The following is a 23,627-nucleotide window of genomic DNA, read 5'->3' as shown; positions in this document are numbered from 1 at the left end:
TGTTAAAGTGTTGGCATCTCTTCCTGGCTTTTATCATATCTGGTGCATATTGAGCAATTTTGAAAAAGCAAATATTTACAGTGTTTAGTTCTTGGTGAATGTCTGTTGAGTAGCATCTATACCATGTTTCTGTTGAGTAACATCTATACCATATTTCCAGCCCTTGCACTGAAACGTTTTTCCACTGAAGCTGCAATTAGCTTTATGCACACTGTTAACCCTTGCAGTGAGAAGGTTGTGCCTTCCTCAGCAAATCCATGTGGACAGTATCATTCTGACCACAGACTAAAGATTTTAGTTCCTTATAAGGAGGCAGTTAGAGATACTGAATAAGAATTCTCGAAGCTATGCTTTGTTTTCCCCCTGTGTGCTGTAAAGCCGTAGGAGTACATCATATTTATTCTAGATAATGAAGCTATGGAATTGCAGGAGGTATTAAATAAGAAACTAAAAATGAGGAAAAAATAGTGCCTGTTAAAAATGTGAACAATGAGAATGTGGAAAACTTGCATAATGATGACAAATGTTAAGGTAATATGCTTTCCAGTTAAATAATGAAAAGGAAAACCACTTGATTTTAAACCTGATAATAAGAACAGGTCAACAATTTTTTATGCTTGCGCTCTATTTACTTTGGGCCATGAAAATCATAATTGTACTTTAGCATACTAATGCAGTGGTGAATTGGAAAATTTACAATAAAAATACTGAAAATGACTGCCAAGAAAAACATTTAAATTCAGAATAAGGAGTATACCTTTAGAACATCTTTAGTGACATCATGATATATATCATGCTTATTTTACTAGCAATTTGGGCATGCAAGCCTTTAAATACTTAAACAGTTCTTAAAGGAAGAGTGTATGCCAAATTATAACTGCTGATACAAGGGTGGCCTAGATATCCAGGTACTTTTGCTGCAAGGTTTTCACGCCATAGTCAGGTGGTGTTTTTGTCAGCACAGCGCAAAGTTCACATTCTAATTCACGTTACATTACATAATGCATTTACTATGGAAAGGTTATTCACTCACTGGTCCCCTTTTGCTGTCTTCATCAATGATGTAGCGTCCTGACTTGCTGTATGTTTCTGTTCTTGGTGCATCCTTTCTTTTTGTATAGTAACTCATCACTGTAGGAAGAGATTCTTAGTGTAATTATATACATAGATATCCACATGAAATTTAAGTACAGCTATGTCTACCAAGTTTCTATAAACTTAACATCCTGACAGAGGCCATCCTGCCTGACTTTATTTGTAATAAAGGTGATGCTTAAGTTAATTCTTTATAGTCTCCTTATGCAAAACAAACAAATCGGACTCCTGGCCTGGTGTTTATTCTGTATATCCACTGCTTTCTTAGAACTGTCAGAACTTACCCCTCCCATTTTATTCTTCATTTTGTCATCTATTTTTTAAGTGGTTCAGTTTTGAAGAATGCTGAAGGTGCAGCTACTGCTGTTTTATAATTTTAATTAGAACAATAGTTCCCAAGTTAGAGGCATTTGCCCAGACTTGCAATAAATCCTGGGAACTGGAATGCTTAAATGTGTATAGGTGCTTGGAATGATGCATTAGCACATGCCATTAAATTAAAAATGTAATACTTGAACAAATCCTTTACCTCTGAAAAAAATAGATCCTTTTGGTCTGATATACCCTTTGGAAAGAAGAGGATTAAACCTTTCCCTTGAGAGGTGATGTGTGTGTAGGTGTATTTAGTAGAAAGGACCATGTGATGTCACTATTGCTCTAGGAAAAACTGCTGAATGAGTATTTATCAGCTAATAACGTAACTATTGGAGGAACTCATGTTGTATCTTCCCTTTGCTCCTGATGAACAGTGTTTTATTCATACTAATACAGGGTCTAGTCATTTCAGGGATAGTCCATGATCTCATTGTGTTAATTGCTGTGCCCTTGATTCTTTCCTCTTTGAAGCTGGAGATTTCTTAAGAAGACTTCTGTCCCCTACATCTAAAAGAAATCTGATATACTCTTCCAGGCTTCAGTGCACGAGAGGCTGCTGCCTCTCTTCCAAAATGCTGGTTACATATATATATATATCCAGATTAGTTCATGTGAACTAAACTGCCTTCAGTTCTGCGAGAGAGACTTAACGAAGCTTGAAAAGTATAATTTTGGTCATTTTGTTTGTTTTTTTTAATTGGAGACCAAAAAGTTTTAAGACATAATCGTGTTTGCTGTTTTATGTAGATTTTTAGAGCAAGGGATCTGCAGGTACGGTGCACAGTGTACTTCAGCACATTCCCAGGAAGAGCTAACAGAATGGCAGAAACGATACGCTTCCCGCTTGATCAGATTAAAACAGCAGAAGGAAAACAAGCAGTGTTCGGGCAGTTATATGGAAACCTTGATTGAGAAATGGATGAACTCATTATCTCCTGAGAAAGTGGTAAGGAAAATACACTGCTTCCCTATGGGCTCATATTTAAAGCTAACAGATGTGCCCTGTTTTGGCGCTTAATATCAGAGCTGGTTGAATGTCTCCTTACCAAGAAAGTGTCCAACCAATTTGCTTCCCTTTCCATCCTGCCCTATGTCTTTTTGCAGAGATACCAGAGACTTAAGCTGGTATCTGCAAGTGTACTCATTCTTTTCAGGAATTCAATAGAGTTTGTGAATTACAGCTTGAAGGTTAATCACAGCTCATTAATTTTGCATATTTACTCTTTCCAGTGCAGGGTGGGTCAGCCAAGTCTCACGGTATTGTTCCTGTTCCTTGACTAGATGGCAGAATTTACTAAACTGGGAACAATAAATGGCAAAGCTTAGTGGAGAATACTCTTGCTTGGGCATGGCTCCTTTTCTTTGCATGCAGCTGCAGGCACTTGTATGTAGAGCAGCCAATCCCCAAAATGTTTAAAGCAGTTTGTATACCAGAGTATGGGGTATGTATATGATCAGACTTAGCAGCCAATTGGAATACCAAAGGAAGTTTTTGTGGCATTCGACCAGCTCTACTCACCAGTGACCCTAAGGAGTTTTCAGGCCATCTATTGTTGATTAAAATCCAGGAAGAGTAGACTTTCTGCAAAGTTCATTAATGAGTAGAAAGCCTCATTCTAGTTTCCTGGTGTTTCTAGTAGTCTCATTGATGTCATGAGATCTGGGGTCTTCTGGAAATGGGGTATTTGGGCCTTGTTTTATTAGATCCTTCTTTCTTTCTTGTTCTACTTTAAACGTTTACAATTAAGCTGGGTTTTGAAAGTCAAGTCCTGCAGTTAGTTGTCCTTGAATGGTTACATTCTTCACTTACCTAGTATGACCTAGCAGATTTAGCTTGCTTGTCTCTCTGAATTAGCACGTATTTTCATTAATGTGAAAGTCACTTTACAGAACTTGCATCAATCCTGCAAGTAGATAGGTAGGAAACCATTTTTTTTTTCATTTCCTGTTAAGAATTACTACCTTTCTCTACTTATTTTTATTTTGATACTACCTGTAGAAGTTTGACATTATTTTCTTTTGTTTTAATCTAGCTTAGTGAATGTGTAGAAGGAGTGAGAGTAGAACATAATCCTGAGCTATCGGTAACTGTCACAACCAAAAAGTCACATCAGACATGGACATTTGCTCTCACTTGCAAGGTAGGACTACTTATCTTTTGAAAATGAGTCTGTAATAACTAGAATGCAACCCACAAACTTTGTTATTAAGATTCCAATTGCTTAATTCTTCTTAAAACAGAGAAACGTCCTAGCACCATCCCTTCTCTCTGTCTTCCCAGCAACTCTGTTGATCATGTATTGACTGGCCAGGTTTCTGGAAAGCAGGCAGGACTCCTATCTGCTCTGAGAATCTGAAGTTCTTATAAGCTCTTCTTATCTGATTGCATGTGATTATAGTCCTGAAGTAATTTCAGGTTTCCCATGTGCTGTCATTTCAACCTCTGCCTTTTTTTTTTTATAGCCTGCAAGAATGCTGTATCGAGTGGCATTGCTTTATGATGCCCATCGCCCACATTTTAGTATCGTTGCAATATCTGCTGGAGACAGCACTACCCAGGTATCCCAGGAAGTTCCAGAAAACTGTCAGGAATGGATAGGAGGAAAGATGGTCCAGAATGGAATAGATCATTATATATACAAAGTCAGTATAGCATTTAACACAGAAATCTTTGGAACTTTTCGCCAAACTGTTGTGTTTGACTTTGGATTAGAGCCAGTCCTCATGCAACGAGTAATGATTGATGCTGCTTCAACTGAAGGTAATGTATTAAAAATTCTGTTTGGAATAGTGGAAACATTTCATGCTGTTGTCTTCTCTTTTGCAGTTATGGTCAGAACAGCATCTGTATTAACAGCTAATGAATATGTTTCACTGTATGTTATGTTCATCATGTGTGTGAATATAAATAGTAGACAAAAGCTTCAGAGGGTGTAAATAAAGCGGATGACTGGAGTATGACTATTATGGCTCCTAAATCTTGACAAAATGCTGGGAATTTCTGGTTTGGTGTATTTTATAAACCATTTTGATGTATCCCTGCCCATGGCAGAGGGGTTGGAACTAGATGATCTTAAGGTCCTTTCCAACCCTAACTATTCTGTGATTCTGTGTCTGTAGGCAGCACTGGAAGTTTAAGTATTTATGGGTTTATAATTGTTCTTGTACTGATGAAAATGTTAAAAACATAGAAAAAGGTCACTAAAGAGATGAAGTGTTTCTGTGTAAGAATACACCTGGTAACTCATTAGTTTAAGCAGACTATTTGAGTTGTGTGTGGGGTTTTTGTTTGGTTTATTTTCCTCCCCTTCTGATGTCTGACTAGGGTTGTCAAAAGCAAGAGGCAAAGTGTAGACTTGTAACTCAATGAGTTGCTGTTGACATAAATGTTGAAAATATAAAGGAAGTGTAACTTTATTTTTGCATGTGTTGCCAGAAAAAAAAACCCTGAACTATATGTTACTGTAAGGGTTGTATTCTGTTTATGAAACTGAGTGCGTCTCAGTTCAAACCTGAAATAGCTCTTATTATCAGGAAGATGTCAGTGAATTGAAAGATGTTTGAAGGGGTGCAAAAGAGAATGAAGTACTTTGATTTATGGTTAAAAGGTAAAGAGAGCTAAATATAGGTCACTGTGTCACTTGGCAGCAAGCAAGGGGGTGGGATAGTGTGGTGGTTTTTAATGAGATCCTGAGAGATAAAAACACAAAAGAAGCAGAACTGTAGCACTGGGGTCTAAGCAGGAAAAAGAAGGAAAAAAGATGTAACTAAGAAAACAGCGGTTTTCTGTTGGCGTCTGTTTTCAAGAACAGGCTAACATTTGCAACATTAACAAAAAGAAACTATAAATAGCAAATACCAAAGATCATGAACTGATCTTTCAGATGACCCAAGTGCTTGTAGCCAAGAGCAGGAAGACCGTACAAGCTGTAATGTCTCTTGAAGCTGAGGACATTGCATTGCGAATGAGAAACTGCTTAGAAGCAAGGCTGTGGTCTTTTCGGGAACTATTATATGGTCTCCATTTAAAGATGTGGGTAACCACAGCTGACAGGCTTCCAAAGACATTGAGTTTGTGGAGAATACGTGTCCTTTTATTGTAAACCTGTTTAAGATCAAGAGAACCAAGCCATAACTTACTTGCAAAGTCAGAGTTACTGTCAAACCAGTCTATGGTCTGGGTCCTTGTTGGCTTAAATTACTAACCAGAGATACAAGGAATAGTCAAGTCCTTATGAAAGTGGTGGATGAAGTTGAAGTAGCACTCTCTAGCATTAGATACTGATACTTCCTTTTCACATGTTGCTTGTCTGTGTGCAGAGGATACTGAAGTCTTCAAGCAGGTTCTTACTAATGTTTGTTTCAAATGAAAAGAGTGCTGGGTGCTTTACAGATAAATGTAGGGAGAATATTCTGGGCTTTTTGCTAAGCTTATCTAAGAAGCGTGTAAGCAGGCAAGTGAAAGGGATAACTGTTGGATGTGTGTCCAATTCCATTGTTTCTTTTAGTATATATGAATTGGGATCGCACGGAAGTGCTTTTCAAACAGAAGAAGAAGTCTCTGAATTTCCATGTAATTCAGGGTCCTGTCCAGTTACCTGAACAGAAAAGAAAGGTCAATGTTAAAATATTTTAATGGAGGAGCTTCCTTTATGCATTTTGAAATCTTTATTTGCCAGGGAAAAAAAACCCGACAATGAACCAAGAGAAGCTTTCTGTGCACTGAGACTGTACAAAATGCTCTTTAAGAAAGGGTCACGGTATGCGCAATCTGTGCCAGGAACTGTTTGTGTCAGGCTTCCAGTGGAAGCCTCTCAAGTACTGGGAATTAAATGGCTGTCTTTCCAGCAAACAAGGACTCCATCCCAGCATAATTACTGAGCTTTTTGATCTGTGGTATGGTTAGTACGAGAAATCAGTTACGGTGAAATGATTTCAAACACAGAAGCCACACAAACACAGACTTTTTCTTGCCGTACAACTAACACGGTTCAAGCTCGAGGTAGATATTTAAGTGTGGCTTGTTGATGAACACATGAGATTAGTAAAATAAACTACATTCCTGTAGCTGTAGTCAAGCTGAACTGAGATTTCTTTGCCTAAAAAGCTGGTTTCCTTCTACTTAGAATAATGACAGCCAAGATTATGTTAAATATCTAATTTGAATTTGAAAATGTCTTTTTTGCACATTTTTCAGTGTTGGTGTGATATCCTGGATACCCATCTTAAATCTTACTCAGACATAATACATTAAGATATCATAGCTTCACTATAAATGCCAAATATTTTCAGCTCTGCAATTTAACTGCAATTTTGTTAACTGATGCACTGTTATCATAGTGTTTTTGTGGTGTTAATGGATATATTTTGGGTGGCTGTAGACAATGCTTGGTTGTCTGCTTCTCATTTAAGCTATGTGGTCTCTGAAATGAGGATATACTGAAAAATTATTTTTCTTTTATTTTACTAACTTTGTATTTAACTATATATATATATGTTAGGTTACATTTCCAAAGTTTTGCCTAGGAAACTCAATTCAGCTATAGAACAAAGCTGTCTACAGCCTTTTTTTAAAGGCTTTCACACTCTTGCAAATGTAATGATCCCTGACCAGCTAGTTTTATCAATTTGGTTTTATTACCTTCTAAATTTTATAGTATATATTGTAAGGTTCTTCACTCCTTCATATTTTTGAAGTGAGATGTTGTTGCCATTAGGCTTTGAAAGCACATTGTGATGCCAAGTCCTTCAAAGTAGCGTGTGATTATTAAAATATAAGTGCTTTCCTTCTTTGTCTGTATTAATTTAATTTCCTATCTATAAAATATTTTATGATACTGTTTGAGAGCCTGCTTCTTTGTATATACCTGAAAAACAGGGATGGTAAGTACCCACAATGAACTTACTAAAGCTGTTGTAGGCAGAGGAAGACTCTTACCTACATTTCGTTCATTGTCTCTAATAGGATTGTTTTCAGTAAAGCTTGCTTATTTTTAAATAAAACCCAAGCACAAATGGAGTTTGAACTTACTTCCTTTTCCTGTTATGTATCTACATCTAGATCTTGAATACCTGATGCATGCACGGCAACAGCTACTAACCACAGCTAAGCGTTGGGATTCTACTTCTAAGACTATTGTAGAATTTGAGCCTAATGAAACTACTGAATTGGAGAAGAGCCTTCTTTCCAGATACCAAATCCCTCTGTCTGCTGACCAGTTATTTACACAATCTGTCCTGGACAAATCATTGACCAAGACCAACTATCAGTCACGGCTCCATGACCTCCTTTATATTGAGGAAATAGCACAGTATAAGGAAGTTAGCAAGTAAGTGATACCTTTATAACATATTTCTTCAATATTTCTTGGTTTCCTATTGAAATGAGGATGGCAACTTTTGTCATTAAAACTACGTGCTTGATTAAGATACTGAGTTTTCCTGTTTCTTTGAAATGAATTTGAGTCTGAGTCTGGAAATAGTAACTAATTTAAAACAAGTAGTATGTATTAGTGCTTCTGTGGAGGCACTAAACAGGAATATTGTGTTAATGTCTGGATAATTATTTTTGTTTAGAGTTTTTTTGTGTCTCTATACAAAAAGATATTAATAATAAGAGCCATATATTTGTTCCTTGGTGAAAGTAGGTTATAGCAAAGAAGTATGCAGTCTTTGTATAAAGGGTTGAATTGTGTGTGGATCAAGCTCATCTTACAATGATGTGGCAGCTGACTTCATTATATTTATTCTCTAAATAGGCTGAAACTGAGCTTCTGAATAAAAGTCCCTAATAAAAGGCTTATAGCATACCTTGTTTGTGTTGTTCTGTCTTTAGGTACTATGTACATAGTACCCAACTGGATTAGCTGCAGAAACAAAATACAGAGTTAGGAAAAGGATGTGTATTTCCCAGGTATAGACCCTCACAGTTTTTTTTTTTCTGCAGTTTGATATTTGTGGTTCAAAATTTTGCCTGCACTCATGTGGTGCAAAAGAGTTTTAAAGTGTTGCAGTACTCAGAATGAACAAAGGGTATAACTTCCCTTTAACCTAACTCGGTAGCAGAATTAGTTCTATCCATGAGCTAAGTCCGAAATCAGAAGTGTGTCAGTCTTGGAGCTACAGAGGTTCAGCTGAACCACTTCTCTAGAATTCAGGAAGAAAATACTATGAGTAGTTGTATTTCTCATGCTTTGAAAGCAGAAAAATGCTTCAGTTTCTTTTTTCTATCTCAGATGGAGGGCAGTGTATTTGAACTATTTTTCTTCATATCTTTCATCGCTGCTGTGCTCTGCTCGTGAGCTGCAATCTAACATATGGAAGAACCATGCTTGAACACTGTTTTCAGCATACAGAAACGTTCTCCGTCATACATATTTATAATCAGGTTGACTTTTCTAAGGCTTTTTAAACGGTAGTGTTTTTAAAGGAAACTTTATGAAATATGGCAAAGGAGTAAACAATATATTTACTGAGTGAATGTTCATATTGAGAATTACACTCATGCCTCATAGGAAACCAGAAAGTAGCGTGCCTGTAGAAATGAAAGACAAGCTAGTGTATCCTGTGTGTAATGCTTCTCCTTTGGACAGTTTGGTGCAGTGATAAGTTGTTGCTCTTCTTTTTCTGCCTAGCAGATTAATAGAAGTAAGTTTGAATAATGTTCTTGTAATCTTGTTTTGATGGTGTTGATGACAGAAATACTCTTTTGATCTTGTAGCTGACCCACTTTATCGCAACGAGGCTCAAACTAGCACACTCTTCTGATCCTCTGCGGCTAAGATCACACACACTTGGTATTCTCTAGTGAAGTGTCAGGGTTGCAAGCCTAGAAATGGGCCCAGAAATACAAACGCAAGTGGGTTGTGGTACCTCTGACGTTTTGCTACAATTGAAAATGTGGATGAGCTGCTCCTCTCTGATGGGTTTGTGCATGTGTATTGTAACAGTTGTAAGTAGGGTTGTCAGCGTGGCCTCGTAAGATGAGACTGGAATAATACTAGTGTCTGCAGTTCAGGCTGGAGTGCAGTGTTGGGTTTTAAGAATGTTGATGATTTCTCACTTTCTAGGAAAACACAGTCTCAGCCTTCATGTGGGATCATTTGAGTGGAATGACTGAAAATCGTGGGAGGAAGGTTGCAGTGGCTTTAAAAGTCTTGAACTCAGTGATAGGGGAGCTCATTCTGGATAGGCTTAGAGAGCTTTACTTTACACAGTATGTTAGAGATTGGAAGGGACCTCAAAAGATCATCTAGTCCAATCCCCCTGCCGGAGCAGGAACACCTAGATAAGGTTACACAGGAATGTGTCCAGGCGGGTTTTGAATGTCTCCAAAGAAGGAGATTCCACAACCTCCCTGGGCAGCCTGTTCCAGTGTTCCGTCACCCTCACTGAGAAGAAGTTTCTTCTCAGGTTTAAGTGGAACCTCTTGTGCTCCAATTTGTACCCATTACCCCTTGTCCTTGGTTATTTTAATATTTCAGGAGGTGTTTATAAAAATTACTCCACATTAGGACATCATAAAGTAGAGTAATAAGGGAGCCAGTGCTGTCTTATTTCTGAATGCAAGCATACTCTAAAGGGAAAACAAACCAATGTTGATCTTGATACTGGTTTGGGAAGGGGTTGCCCTACGTGACGGTTTTAAAGCCCTTCCTTTCTCTCTCTCTTGCACATTGAAAAGAAAAGCATGTAAATGTTGGAGTGGCTAGAACTCTGTGTGTATTTTCTCGTATGGATATTAAAGATTGCGTGGTGTCACATACAGCTCCTTCCATGCAGAATTATAAAGCAGATTTATCCTAAAGGTTGTGAAAACTTAAAGCACTGGCTTTGATGGAACTTTGCTTTTGTCATTACTGTATATTACATTTATCAACACATAGTGAAGTGTCACACTGCATGCCCAGTCTTAGCTCCATATGTGTGAATGTGCGAGCAAATGTGTTAAATGCACTTTTAAGAACTGTGTTACATGAGGCTTTGTTCAGAATGGGTTTAATTGCCTTTTTTTAATTGTTTGCATTGGTACTGGATGGATTTATGAAGTCTTTCTTTAATTTCTGTGGTTTTAAATATGAACAACGGGCTTGGTTTTTTTAGCTGGTTTCATTAGCACTGCAGTTAGGCTGGATTTTTGCGGTGCTTAAGAGAAAACATAAGTATTTGGTTTGTGTAAGCCTGACTGAAACCCTCTTTTTTTATAAACCAGTAAAATAGGGGTGAGGAATGGATGAAAGAAGCAACTTCTGATTTTTTAAAAATCTAATTCTTAGAGCTTTTTGTAGTTTAACGATTTGCCAGAAGGTGTCAGCTTGCTCACTGGAAATTGCTTTATACTCTCTAAACCTTAGACTCCCTTTAGCACAGCAGAGGCAGTTCAGTCATGAAGACACTAACTTGCGCCTTGTCTCAGAATGGTAGTACTTGTTCCAGCACATGTTTATAAATCTGACTTTGAGAACAAGCTGAAACACGTTCAGCAGCAGAGGAATTCAACTTTAGGAAAGTTTTAACAAAATCAGTTTACAATTGCAAGTGATTATATCTTAATAGTAATACCAAGCTCTTGGTTTTTGTGTTCAACATTTTATATAGTATTTTAACTGTCATCTGAATGAGGTATGAGCTGGTTTAGATGTTGCTATCTTGCTGATAGCTCCTTTGGAATAGTTCAGCACTCATATAGAAGAAAGCTTGGGTTTTTGTTTAGTTTTGGGTTTATATTTTTTAAGCACATGTGGAGATTGGGTTGCACCTAATTCTAACGCAGTACATGCTTTTCAGTGATTAACTGTAGCCTGGGCAGTAACATTTGTGGTTAGGGATGGACTAAACAAATCCATGCTCATAAGAAACATCCTGTGCTTTTTGAGTGGAGGAGTGTGAAATTTGGATTTCATTTGCTGCCCATATTATGTAGAGAAGCAGGTACCACGAGGGGGCAAACTTGCAGTTTTTGTGCAACAGCCATGATTTGCCAGATATGAAAACAATAGCTTTGGTTTGGTAGATCTTTAATTATCAAGTGAGCTCAAATGTTGGATTTTTATTGTTACAGGCTTTTGATTGGTATTAAAGGAGCTAAACGATAAATAACCAGTCTAGTAGGTTAAAATAATATTATAAGAACAGATAAAATAAAAACAGTTTGAAAATTATTGTAATAGAATTACTTTTTCCCCATTATGTTATTTTTTTTTTTGCATTTCTGAAAACCTTTGGTTTTCACCTCCCCCCCACCGTAATTTGTTGCAAATTCAGGAAATAGTTACTGAGAAGAGAGCTGAATGTTGTTAGTGTGTCAGACCTTTTACCTCTTTATTCTAAAACCAGGTTGAAGCAATCTGTTTAAAACAAACTCCAGCACTCTAGGAAGAGATTGCTGTGTATTGGTGAGAGGTCAATGAAGTGTGTTCTGCATGTGACTTCTAAGAATGAATTTGTTACATCTGTGATTGCAGGAGGAACTTGCTGCTAGTAGGAATTCTGTGGACAGATGATTTATATGGCTGATGGGATGCTATTCCCCAATTCCACATAAATTTTTCTTGTAGTGCATACGTTCTGATTTATTTTTTCCCCAAAAATTTTAATCAGTCCTTCTCTATTATAGGTATAATAATACCATTTACCTTTTGAGATGTAAATTACCCTCTGTGGTGTGCAGCCTGGAAGGGATAAGTGAAATAAATAGGATCTTCCTCTGTTCTTAGCCTGCATGTCTCTCCTTGAATACCTAACATAAGCCTACAAACTATTTAAATAGAAATTGTCTGCTTTGGGACATGCACAACAACTCTTAATTCACCCTAAACTTCTTTTGGTCTCAGATACTATCTAGTATTTTGATTTTTTTTCCTGTGAGGGTCCTTTCTCTAAGCTTCTAAGATGTTAATTCTTTCGAATGTATGTTTTATAGGCTATAGTCAAAAGGAAGACGTGTGGACACCCAGCAGCTATATACTTAGGGAGGGCCAGATTTGCTATTCTTCATGTTCAGGAGTTACACCTTCAGAATGTAAGGCAGTGACTGAGTCTTCAGCCTGAGTACATGAAATTTCTGAATGTGAGAGGACTTCCCTGCACTGACTCGATGCTTTCTTACTTAGGTTCAACATAAAAGTGCAATTGCAGATAGTAGCAAGTTTCATGCTCACTGGTGTTTCTGGAGGTGCAAAGTACGCCCAAAACGGACAACTTTTTGGCCGCTTCAAGCTCACTGAAACGCTTTCGGAAGACACTTTGGCTGGACGGCTGGTGATGACCAAAGTCAACGCTGTTTATTTATTGCCTGTCACTAAAGAGAAGTCAGCACAGACCCAAGGAACCAAAGAGAAGGTTTATGAAGCAGCTATTGAGGAGAAAACAAAAGATTATATCTTCTTGAGGGTATCCAGGGAATGCTGCGAAGAACTCAATCTTCGGGCAGATTGTGAAATGCAGGTAAGTCTGAGTGGAAGTGCTTTTGGTGTGGGAACTGTTTGCATTGTGTCTGGTTTGGCTTCACCCAAGCCAATTGCTTTAAGATATGAAAAGGAATTTTATTGTCATCATACACAGAAAGCAGAGCACGGAGGAGAATTTCAGATAGGTGAAATCTTTCTATACATAAATATACACATACACATGTATGGTTTGTACAGATGAGTCTTACTATTTGAAAATTAGTACTTTAGAACTGTTATGGTGTAAAAACATGTTTTATTAAATGTAATTTCTGACAAAAGTCTTCTGATAGATTCGGCCTGCTTTTAGATTTTTGCTCGTTTATCTCATGGTTTTCAGAGTTTGGTTTGTAAGTTAACTTGGACGTTGTTTTATATTTCTGGTTCAAGTACAAAGCCCTCTGTGGACTTGCAGAGGAAAGCTTTGTCTTAATTTATTTTCCTGCAGGTAGGTGTTTGTGGGTAGCTCATGGGCTTTTCTCCACCAGACCTGCCTAATCTCTCCCCTCTCACCTAAACCCACTGAATATATTGCTTACTGCTGCTGCCTGGACTTTTCGCTGGCTTAATCTCTCTAATGTGGCTTCCATCATTATGTCTGTCAATGCTATTTTCACCGGAGACCTCAGGAGCCTTTTCTTAATGAAGTCAAAGGAGGGAGTTTTCTATTTCTGTGATTTTTATCAACAAACAAACCCTAACCCAAACCCCAGCAAAACCAAACCGAAAACCTCTGCTGCTCTTGACATAGCCAGTTTGGTCTTTGACAACTTGCATCTCGGACTCTTTATATCTTTTCAGTCTTTATGTTTGTGACATTGTCGATTCCATTATTTGTTCCTAGGCCTGAGGTGAGATTAAATTTTAATAAGGTTTCTTGAGGTTACAGCTGGGCCTTATGCTGCTTTCTGTACCCGTATGGGAACAAGGGAATATTGTCCTTCAGTGGAAGGGTCTTTAACTTACAGTATTTCCTTGATGGAGATAGTGAGGGTTGGTAGGTAAGAGCCACAAGGAAGGTGAATAAATAGTTTTATTATGTATATCCTGTGTTTCAGAATGATAATACTTGCCTCCATGGCTCTTGCTCCACTAACACTTCTATCCAGGACAGATGCTTACCTATCTTGGAGGCATTCTGTCACAAAATGAGGATTTGTAACATTTTTGCTAGAGAAAGTGGTGTTGGCAGGAAGATCAGGCTTTTGATTACTTTGCAGTTAACATGACATGGGTGAGGATACTTTAAATATTAAGTACTGTGTGGGTTGCAAACAATGAATTAGATGTAACTGCATATAAAGGAAGACAAAGCTCTAATGAAGTTAAATACTTAAACTCCTCACCCATCCCCAATGTGTCTGCTGTGGAGCTTATGATTGATCTTGTTACCAAGCAGAAAGAACCTCAAATTAAGGCCACTAAAATTGTTGGAAAGGAATGCGTTTTCACCAAAGGATTATCTCCTCCTATTCATTTTGTTTTGGAGAAACATATGCGAGCATCCTAATGTCTTAATTTAGCATGGATAATTGGTCTGGGAAGACTTGGGTGGTTCTGGGCTCTTGGTTTTGTGTTTGTTTTCTTAAAACAATAATTAAACTTAGTAATTGATTCTATCAGAAACTCCTCTGGAATGCAAAATGAGCTGGGGCTTCAGAAATGGCTCGTTTTGCTTTGAGTTGCTGCCTCAGGTGAAGTTTTATAAGACAATCTGTTCTGCATGAAGAGTTGGGTCTTAAAGTTGCTTGTAGAATCATTTAGTACATCATACGTGGGTCAGTGAACTGGTGGTCAAATCCTTAAACTGTTATCTATGTTTTAAGGGAATTCTAATTGTGAGAAAACATTTTCTGATTAAGTAGTAACTGAAAATTTGGAAAGGGATCCTCAGGTTAGAACTAAGGATGTTGTAATTTGGATGTATAGCCTTTTTATTAAAGGTGTTGGGAACTTTGCTTAGCAGAGTTAGCATATTCCCCATGGGATTCTCAGGCACTGACAGAACTGCTTTCCTTGTGGTAGGTTTTGGGTAAGTTGGGTGGGTTGCTTTCTTTCCTCATGTAATAATTCATTTTGGAAACTTTCTCATCCCTTGTTTTCCCATTGTTGGCTTGACTATAATAAATACACAGTTCAGCTTTTATCAAGTGCCCCATTCATGAAGGTAGGATGGAGTGAGTGGATGCTTTAAAACCCCCTGGCTGCTGCTCTGCTTGGGCACCAAACTAACAGGCAACAGTTTTATTTTTGGAGTGTTTGTTTTGTGTCTTCTTCTGTGAAACTGGCAATGGAGTTAACTTCCTTTCCCACTGTTTTCTTATTGTGGACTGTATATTAAAGCAGGTTACATGCCTCTCCTTCACAGATGGCCTCATTCAGTACTCTGCAACTGCAAATGTAACTTACTTGATTCCATCAAAACTAAACAAATCAAAAGCAGATGGTGAATGCAGGTAGATAATGAGAGGTATTTAATGCGAGGCACCTTGCTTGGACTCCCAGAAGGGACTATTGAAGTGTCACTCAGATGAGCATCACAGGTTTTCTGCATTTAAATTATTGTTATGTTGGGTGTTCTTTTGTCAGCCTCGGGCCTAATTGAGCATAGATGTCTTTCCTGTATAGATCAAACTGTGAGGTTGGGACCATTGCCATTCCTGGGGAGGTCTCTTCCAAACATCTGTGGGATGTGATTGAGTGGACAAATTGGCTCTGAGTAAGGTTGGGTAGGACAGAGCTTTGGAAGGAAAGGAAGCTTGAGATCCCCCTTGTGCAGGATGAGCGGGTGCTGTCATTCCTGACAAGTGCTGAACCCCACTGCTCTGAAGACCACTGTATTTACTAAGGTAATGGATAGGCGTATCCACATCCAAATTAGGCACATTCAAAACTACACAGTGGAACAATGAGGAAAAAGATTCTTAAACGTTCATATGTCCTATTTACAAAACTTCTAGCAGTTACAGTCACTTCAGTGAACTCCATGCTTAGCATTGTACAGATTTGTTACTGCCCTTTTCTCCAGCATTACGGTTCTACATCTTGCTTTAAAATATGTTAGTCAAGATAAATATTTAATATCTTTGTATCTGCCAGGGACTGAAAGCTAATGGCTACGTTCTGCACTGATACAAGCAAACATTGTTTATTTATGGCAAAGCTAGTGGTGATTTTACGTGCTACATAATAATGTGATATTTAAATATACTAGAAGGTAAACACTGAGAGCTGTGTTTTGCAAATCCTTTAGTGATAGATAACAATGATTTGACAAAAAAAACCCAGCCCGAAACCAACCAACAACTAAAAATATGTCAGTGACTTGAAATTCTTCAGCACCTTTAGGTGGTTTTATGCTGCTTTATATTAGTGTAAATATATGCCAAATTTTGTATAAAGGCTTCTGTGTTGGTTGTTAACATGTAGATCTCGGGCATAATGCTCTGCTCAGATGCATTTGGGCTTGGATAGATTAATAAATGCAAATTTAAATATGTGTAAATGATAATTTGAATGAACTGTTTTTATGAACTGTTTCCCCAGGAGCTGCTTTTATCCCATGTTCACATTTACAATGTATTTTTCTCTGTGCTCTTTTAGCATATGTATGTATAAACTGATTCACTCTCCATTGTTCAGTTCTGAATTTAATCAGGGATGTTAACGTGCTCTTCATGTTGTTCCTGGCTTTGTACCAGAGTTTTGTTGGCATTATCTTTTATTTACTAGCATTATAACATAGGTAATTGAGAGAACAAAGACATGAATGTATTGATAAGCAATGAATTGTTAGAAATTAACTTTCAGAGAGTCCTAATAATTGAACATAAATAACAAGTTATATTGTTGCAGAATGTTTGACTAGAAATAGTGTTTAGGGTTTATCTCTGCTGGTCACACATCTGATATATGTCGTCTGTTGAGCCGTGAAAATTTCTGGTCTATTGCTTTTCTGAGGTTGTTCTTACAATAAGGGATGGAAGCTTCTGTTTGCAAAACCAGTGGTTTAGGACAAGAATATTTTCTGCTGTATTTTTTATATTAATTAATTCCAAGAGTGTTTTCCCTTTAATTTTTTTTTCTGAAAGTACAGTAGAATCTAATCTTAAAAGTCAAACAACAGAATTGCATTAGAGAAAATGCTGTATTTATCTTTGCTTCACAACAACAATAAAAAGGAGCAAGTTAATTTTACCACACATCTTTTGATTGAATGATATTTTTGGCTCTCTTCTTGAGAGTCTGTAGTTCGCAGGAAGATAAAAATGTAGCATATGCAGCAAAGTCTGAAGAGTGTTTTCTAAATTAGTTGGTTTTGGTTCACCTCTTCATTTCTTCATTCATTTTGTGCTGCAGGTTGAACTTCAGTTTCAGTTAAATCGCTTACCCCTCTGTGAAATGCATTATGCTTTGGACAGGATTAAGGACAACAGTATTTTATTTCCAGATGTCAGCATGACTCCCACCATCCCCTGGAGTCCCAACAGGTATGAGAATGCAAACACTTCAATATCAAAGATTGTATGGTGATGTGTACTGATTTTCTCATAACAGATGGCTGAAACCTGCCCTGGAACAAGAAACCTGCCTTGCTGCTCTTTAATGGTGAGGATGGTTCAGAGAAGGGAGTGAAGCTGTTCTAAAGAAAACAAGAAAAGTGATTCTCTGAGGACTAGAATCTGTTGATTGGTTTTCCCTGCGATTGAGCTGTGGTTTTATAGGCATTGCAGTTGCATTGCAGCTGTAGAAAGCAAATCTGCTATTGTTGCTTACTCTTCTGTTCTTCACTGAAAATATGCATGATGCTTTATAGGAATGAAAATGCCAGTTCCAAGGAGTTTGCTGTGCAGGATCTCAAAGAGTGGTCCATTAGTACTTCTGGAGTGTGGTGCAGTGAGCCCAAATTTGGACATATCACTGAGGGTATGACTAAGAAAGGTGTGGGAAGGAGCATTAGGACCAGCACTGCACTTGCAAGCAGTCCTGAGATTCTTTGTATACATATCTTACAGTTTCCTTTATGAAACTCTAAACCCCTATGTTCTATAAATACTTATAAGGAAACTTAAAGCTGGTGCAATGATGCAGTGAAAATAGTTTGTCTCGAAGAGGAAACTTAGGGAAGAGAAATCCGAGGCTGTGTTGCTCAGGGAATATGGGCTGTGTTGCTGCATGGGGAAGGATAAAAGGGGCATGAGGTTTCTGTACTTAGAAACCAGGGAAATGAGAGGTATGTGGAACTGATATCCTGTACAGCATGAGAGGAGTTGTGTGGTGTCTTGAAGGTGAGAATTAAGAGCAATTGTGATACAGTACTAATCAGATGATAGCTCAAGGATTAAAAGGAAAGGGATCAGGTTAGAAACCTGAGACTGTGAGATAATGTGAGACAAAAATTACTGGAAAATTTTAGTTTGTCTTTGGAAGTGTAGGAAAAACAGAGACAATAAAAGGGTGGGAGCAGCGTTCTGGGTGGGGATGATTGCTGCTTGCATCAAAGCTTTGACAGGACGGGCAGAAAGAAGGGAATAGGTTTTATATAGAGTTATTAGTACAAAACTAGTGGTGGTCAGTGACAATCCCCTGGCTTAGTAAAGTTTTGGGTGAATCTCAAGGGAATGGTGTTAAAGAATAGTTTGGAAGTTAGCAGTGTTTTCACTAAAAAGAGGGTAAGTCAAGAAAATGAGAACTGTTATTTTATCTTTAGTTAATATCATTTGTGTAATGTTTGATGATTTTTATATATGTAAATTGTAATGGTTGTAGTTCAGTTTCATTCAGTGTAATAAGCATGTTTTTTCCATCTGGTAGCTTGGTTTGTCCTACGTGGAGAATCAGTACTTCTGACTGAAAACTGTCTTTCCCTGTTCTTCTTGGTTTCATGTCCCTGTTACTTTCCATTATTTCTTAGAGTCTCCTGCCAGCTTGTTGTTTATAGCTGTCTTAAAAATTGGGAATTTGGTCAATTCCCTCTTGATTTTACTCCTTGTTACTAACTGCTACTTTTCCCAGTCTGTAAGAAGCACAGTCCTTGTACCAAAGCAGATCACATTTCTAAAGTATGGCCATATGTGCAGCAGTAACAGGTGGTTTTTACAATGCATGTCTACTTCTAAATCTGTCAGTGGGAATATTAAAACTGTGTCTACAGAGCTTTAACCTCTTATGCTCATTGGAATTTTCTGAAAGTATCTTCCTCTTAATGCTAGTTTCACTAGCTGGTTACAGCAAAATCCACTCTTTTAGGCTGCTTTCCCATTAGAGGTATGTGCATTAGTGATTTAAAAAACAAAACGCAAAGAGAAGGTTGTGGTTATTGGTGGCTATTAAGTTTTGTAGTTGTTTTTTAATTTCATCATGGATAAGTTTTATCAAGCCCTGGGGTTGTTTACCTGTTGACTTTTAAAGTTGACAATGTAAATACTGCAGGAAAGAACTGTAACTGAAGTCACATTTTGCATATTAATAGTAGAAAATTGTATGTCTACTTCCCTTTGTTATCAGGTGATGGTGCAGCATCTACTTTTTGTGCTATGTGTTCTATGCAAGTTAATTACTGTTAGGTGAGATAATGTAAATTGAGAAATAGATTCCTTATGAAAAAAACAAAACCCCAAGTTATTTATTGCAAATACCAAATCTGTGTGATTACAGCATGTGATTGTTTTGTTGGATTTGTTGATTTGTTTCATTGTGACTCAATGCCACAATCAATACAGTAGCGTATAAGCTATTTATAGCTTTTAGAAATTATACTGCATTTCATTTCTGGCTGACAGTGCATTGCCATAGCTTCTGTTTTTAAACTCTGTTGTCTCCTTTTGTACAGACAATGGGATGAGCAGTTGGACCCTCGGCTAAACGCTAAGCAGAAAGAGGCTGTTCTGGCTATCACTACTCCACTTTCAACACAACTGCCTCCTGTTCTTATCATCGGTCCCTATGGGACAGGAAAAACCTTCACTCTGGCTCAGGCAGTCAAGCACATACTTCAACAACAGGATACTAGGTGAGATGGGGCACTAAATACAGGGTGATACTTGATTAGCAGAGATGTAGTTTTTTACTTAAAAGGCAGAAATGTAGAATTTCCATCCAGCTTAAAAACAAACAAACCCCAAGCCATCCGTCATTGTTTTGAATGAGAAAGTAATTTTATAGTTGTAGCCTGTAGTTTCCTTTTGGAATGAAACTGTTTAAAATGGATGATGTGTAGATGACTGTGATTTGCTTGACATGGAAAGTTTGGCAGTATGTTAGATAATAAGAGCTGTTCCGTGCTTAAAATCTAAAAAAAGTCTAGATTGTTAATCACAAAATAATTATTGGAAAACGGTTTGAATTTTTCCTAACTGAAGAATTTGTGTTAAAGGGCTCAATCATGCCAACTATGGCAGGTTAGCAGCTAGTTTCATTAAGAGAAATGTGCAGGAAGATGGCCACTGTTTCCTTTTTTTTGTATTCTACTGCTTTGAATTGTTTTCTGTTTCTTCATTGCTTTTTTATTTGCACCATTTATTCCAGCAGGATTCTCATTTGCACCCATTCTAATAGTGCTGCTGATCTCTACATAAAGGATTATTTACATCCATATGTAGAAGCAGGCAATCCCCAGGCAAGACCTCTCAGGTATTTTTTTAAGGCTTATTATGTATCTATAAAATACTATTCTTAAGAAAAGGTGTCTATAAAAAAAGGTTAAAGAACTTCTGAAACATAAAAGCATATTGGCATTACCAGCAGTGCTTTTAAAAACATAGACTAAAAGGACCGTGAAACATTGTCGACGTAATTTTGGGTCATTTGTTAAATAAACATAAAGACATCCTTTTTTAAGCTTTTATTATTCTACTGATAAATGTGTCTTTCCTAATGAGCAAACTTTCGATATGCTCCTCTAAAATGATAAAATCAAATGCGCTTTAATTGTATTTTAATTCCAGAACATTTTGACTCACACTTCCAATGAGAGTTTGGAAACTGGGGGCTACCCACCTGGCTTCTTGAAGAGTAACTTTGATGTCATAGGAGCTACATATTTAGAGAATCATGTGAAAGTAGTTTGGCCTCTTCTGCTAAGTCAGGTTGAAGTCATTGTGTGTGTGGTTAAATATACTTACCGTGGGGATTTTGGGGAAGTGAGGGGGGAAAAAAATGAAGAGGTGGAAACCTGAGAAGCAAGGGGGGTAAACTTGCATAGAAACAGCTAAGGAGGGTTTATTTAAAGGCAGAAACCAGCTCCTGTGAATATTTTGTGCAGTAATCACAATATATGCAGTATAATGCTAGGTTGGGATGTATCTTTTTTAAACTATAGGCATAATTTTCTGAATGCCAGTCTGTGAGTTGAATATATTACTAAGGAAATGCCTCTTTATGTTTACTTGTTAGCTATTAAAAGCCATTCGGGACATATAGTTTATGCAGTGTTAGTAAAGCCAATGAAGTTATGTGAAAGGGATAAATTTACAACAGCTGTAAATTGTCTTAAATTTGATGGCTTAAATTGCCTTATAACATTTTACAGACACTGAGGATCTGGCCAAGGAAAAGAAGGCAGCTTATTTTGAATAGTTACTTTTGCTTGCATTTCAACACAGATTGTCTTAAGGTGATTTGTAAAGCACTTTGTGATGAAAAGCATTATAGTGTCTTAATTCTGTGGTGGGAAAATATGTGTGTAACTGACACTTTTGGGAATACTGAATTGTGATTTAACAGAGCAAGGAGTTAAAGTAAAATGCTTTTTTTTTTTTTTGTGGTTGCCAGGCTTTTGCTACTTTTTTTATGTGCTGCATTCAACTACATAGTCCAGTCTCAGAAATACTTATGAAAAACATACATGAAAGTGGTATTTTCCTTATGGTTAAAATATGTTTGCCAAGGAAATCACAACATATTATTTAAAAGCCACTGAATGCTTGCATTTAAGCGTGATTGTCATAGCAGTTGATATGAAGCCTTCAGAAAGTGCTGCTGTGGATTTGCATGATCTTGCTTAAATAGTCGTGATACCTCTATAAAATGTTCTCTGCAATGGAGGCATATCTACATTTCTGGGTATATGTATTCATGGATCCACAAATACATATGTCTTCAAATAATACTACGTCTAATTGAAAGGCAGATGTTTGAAAGGTAAACACGTATTGACCTGATCTTGGCAGGAGTTAAAGGATTAATTTATCTGAATTGAAAGCAAGAGCTATGAAAGACTCCTAGCATGAAATGAATGTTGGATCTGTTACCTTGTTTTTTGACTCTTAAGATATATTTTCAAATTACCATCATTACTATTAGTGTAAACAGAGCTCCTGCAGTATTCTGAAGGAAACATGAAGTGGAGCAGCAGCAGTTGATTATCAAAGCTGGATGTGCTACTCGCAGAGTTTGTGTTTCTAAATGGCTGAACAGTTTGCTTTAGAGTTTTTCCTTATTTACTCTACAAGTGATGAGTTGGCTTAATAGTATCCTGGATAAAAATGTTTCCGTAGCTTAGTGGGGAGCACCATAATATTTATGTTGTTTTTAAAGAAGGAAAACTAAATTATCTAACACCCACTGAGTACAGAGAACTGTGTAAATATTTCTGTATGTTTCTGTGGATAAGATGTACACTAAATAAATTACCCTGTCAGTGATGCGACATAAATGTTTGAAGCCTGGAGTTTGGGTATTTTTGTGTAAATATCATATTATAAATTTGTATTTTTTTTCCTAACAAAATAACTTTCTGTGCCCTTTAGAAAATACAAAGTCAGAACGAACACTGAGAATTTATGTCGAGTCTAAGTTCTGCACCTAAATAAAATACCAGTGAAGCCTGAAGGCCAAATTCTCATAGTGCTGCTGCCCATAAACAAATTTGTACCCAGAAAAAAAAAATGCCCTTGGGTTTGATGAGATGATTCAACTGTATTAGGGGCACACTCCAAACCCTGACTCTTGCTGGAGAAACTTGACACTGAAACGATTTTGTTCTACTTATGTAAATTAATGCAGATGTGTTTCTGAAAGAAACAAACCCCAATCATAACCTACAGTTAGGAGAAAAGAGCCTTCAAGTAAGTGCTTCTTTTAGGTGCTAAATGCTTGGTTTTCAGTGTGGAGAAGCAGGGGCTTTTAGATGGTGAGTCAGAGCCAGGGGCAGGGGTACCTTCCACTAGACCAGGTTGTCCATCCTGGCCTTGCACACTTCCAGGGATAAGGAAGTGTGCATACATACCCTCCTAAAAACCTCAGTCAAGACCTAGGGAGCAGATAGTAGCAGTTTCTCTGTATGTTCCTGGGCATATAGTGGTTGAGGTATCTGCTGTTCGTTTCTGTTATTTTACTTGCATATTTCAAATGTAGTTGCATCCATATGCTGGTTTTTGTGTGTAGTATTAGGGGGAAAGGAAAGAGGTTGATACTGCTTTTATCTCTAATTTTAATACTTTAATTTCAATTTATGCCTAACATGTCATTGCTGACTATTAATTCAGCAATGTCGGAAAATAAATTGATTCTATTTAAAATCTCTCAGCTGAAACCTCTTTGGTTAACCTTTTAAATACTTAAGTCTTAATGTATATGTGTAAATATGGCTATAGCCTGAAACCAGGTACCTCTAGCATGTGGCTGCGAGATTCAGGAGATACCCCAACTGTAAAAATTAATCAATGGGAGCAAACCAGAGTTTGAATTGAAACAAAACAAACAAAAACC

General features: G+C 37.4%; 1 protein-coding gene across 6 annotated transcripts in view; it reads left to right on the top strand.

Moving 5' to 3' along the window:
* The window catches only part of HELZ (helicase with zinc finger), an 87,045-nt gene that overhangs the window by 26,926 nt on the left and 36,492 nt on the right, over positions 1-23,627 (top strand). For 5 of the 6 annotated variants that reach the window (XM_061377210.1, XM_061377213.1, XM_061377215.1 and 2 more), the window contains 8 exons: positions 2,218-2,416; positions 3,504-3,611; positions 3,934-4,231; positions 7,532-7,799; positions 12,582-12,915; positions 17,277-17,407; positions 19,750-19,929; positions 20,445-20,549. In XM_061377210.1, coding sequence (XP_061233194.1) covers positions 2,218-2,416; positions 3,504-3,611; positions 3,934-4,231; positions 7,532-7,799; positions 12,582-12,915; positions 17,277-17,407; positions 19,750-19,929; positions 20,445-20,549 — 1,623 coding nt within the window. The remainder of the gene's footprint in view (positions 1-2,217; positions 2,417-3,503; positions 3,612-3,933; positions 4,232-7,531; positions 7,800-12,581; positions 12,916-17,276; positions 17,408-19,749; positions 19,930-20,444; positions 20,550-23,627) is intronic. The other variant, XM_061377212.1, reaches the window with a different exon arrangement.

This window comes from Neopsephotus bourkii, unplaced genomic scaffold (assembly GCF_033783945.1).
Source record: "Neopsephotus bourkii isolate Nb327-2 ecotype Australia unplaced genomic scaffold, CSIRO-AGI_Nbou_v1 NB_1749, whole genome shotgun sequence".
NCBI classification, from domain to species: domain Eukaryota; kingdom Metazoa; phylum Chordata; class Aves; order Psittaciformes; family Psittacidae; genus Neopsephotus; species Neopsephotus bourkii.
Note: the sequence above shows the minus strand (reverse complement) of the source record. Positions and strands in the feature narration are given on the sequence as shown.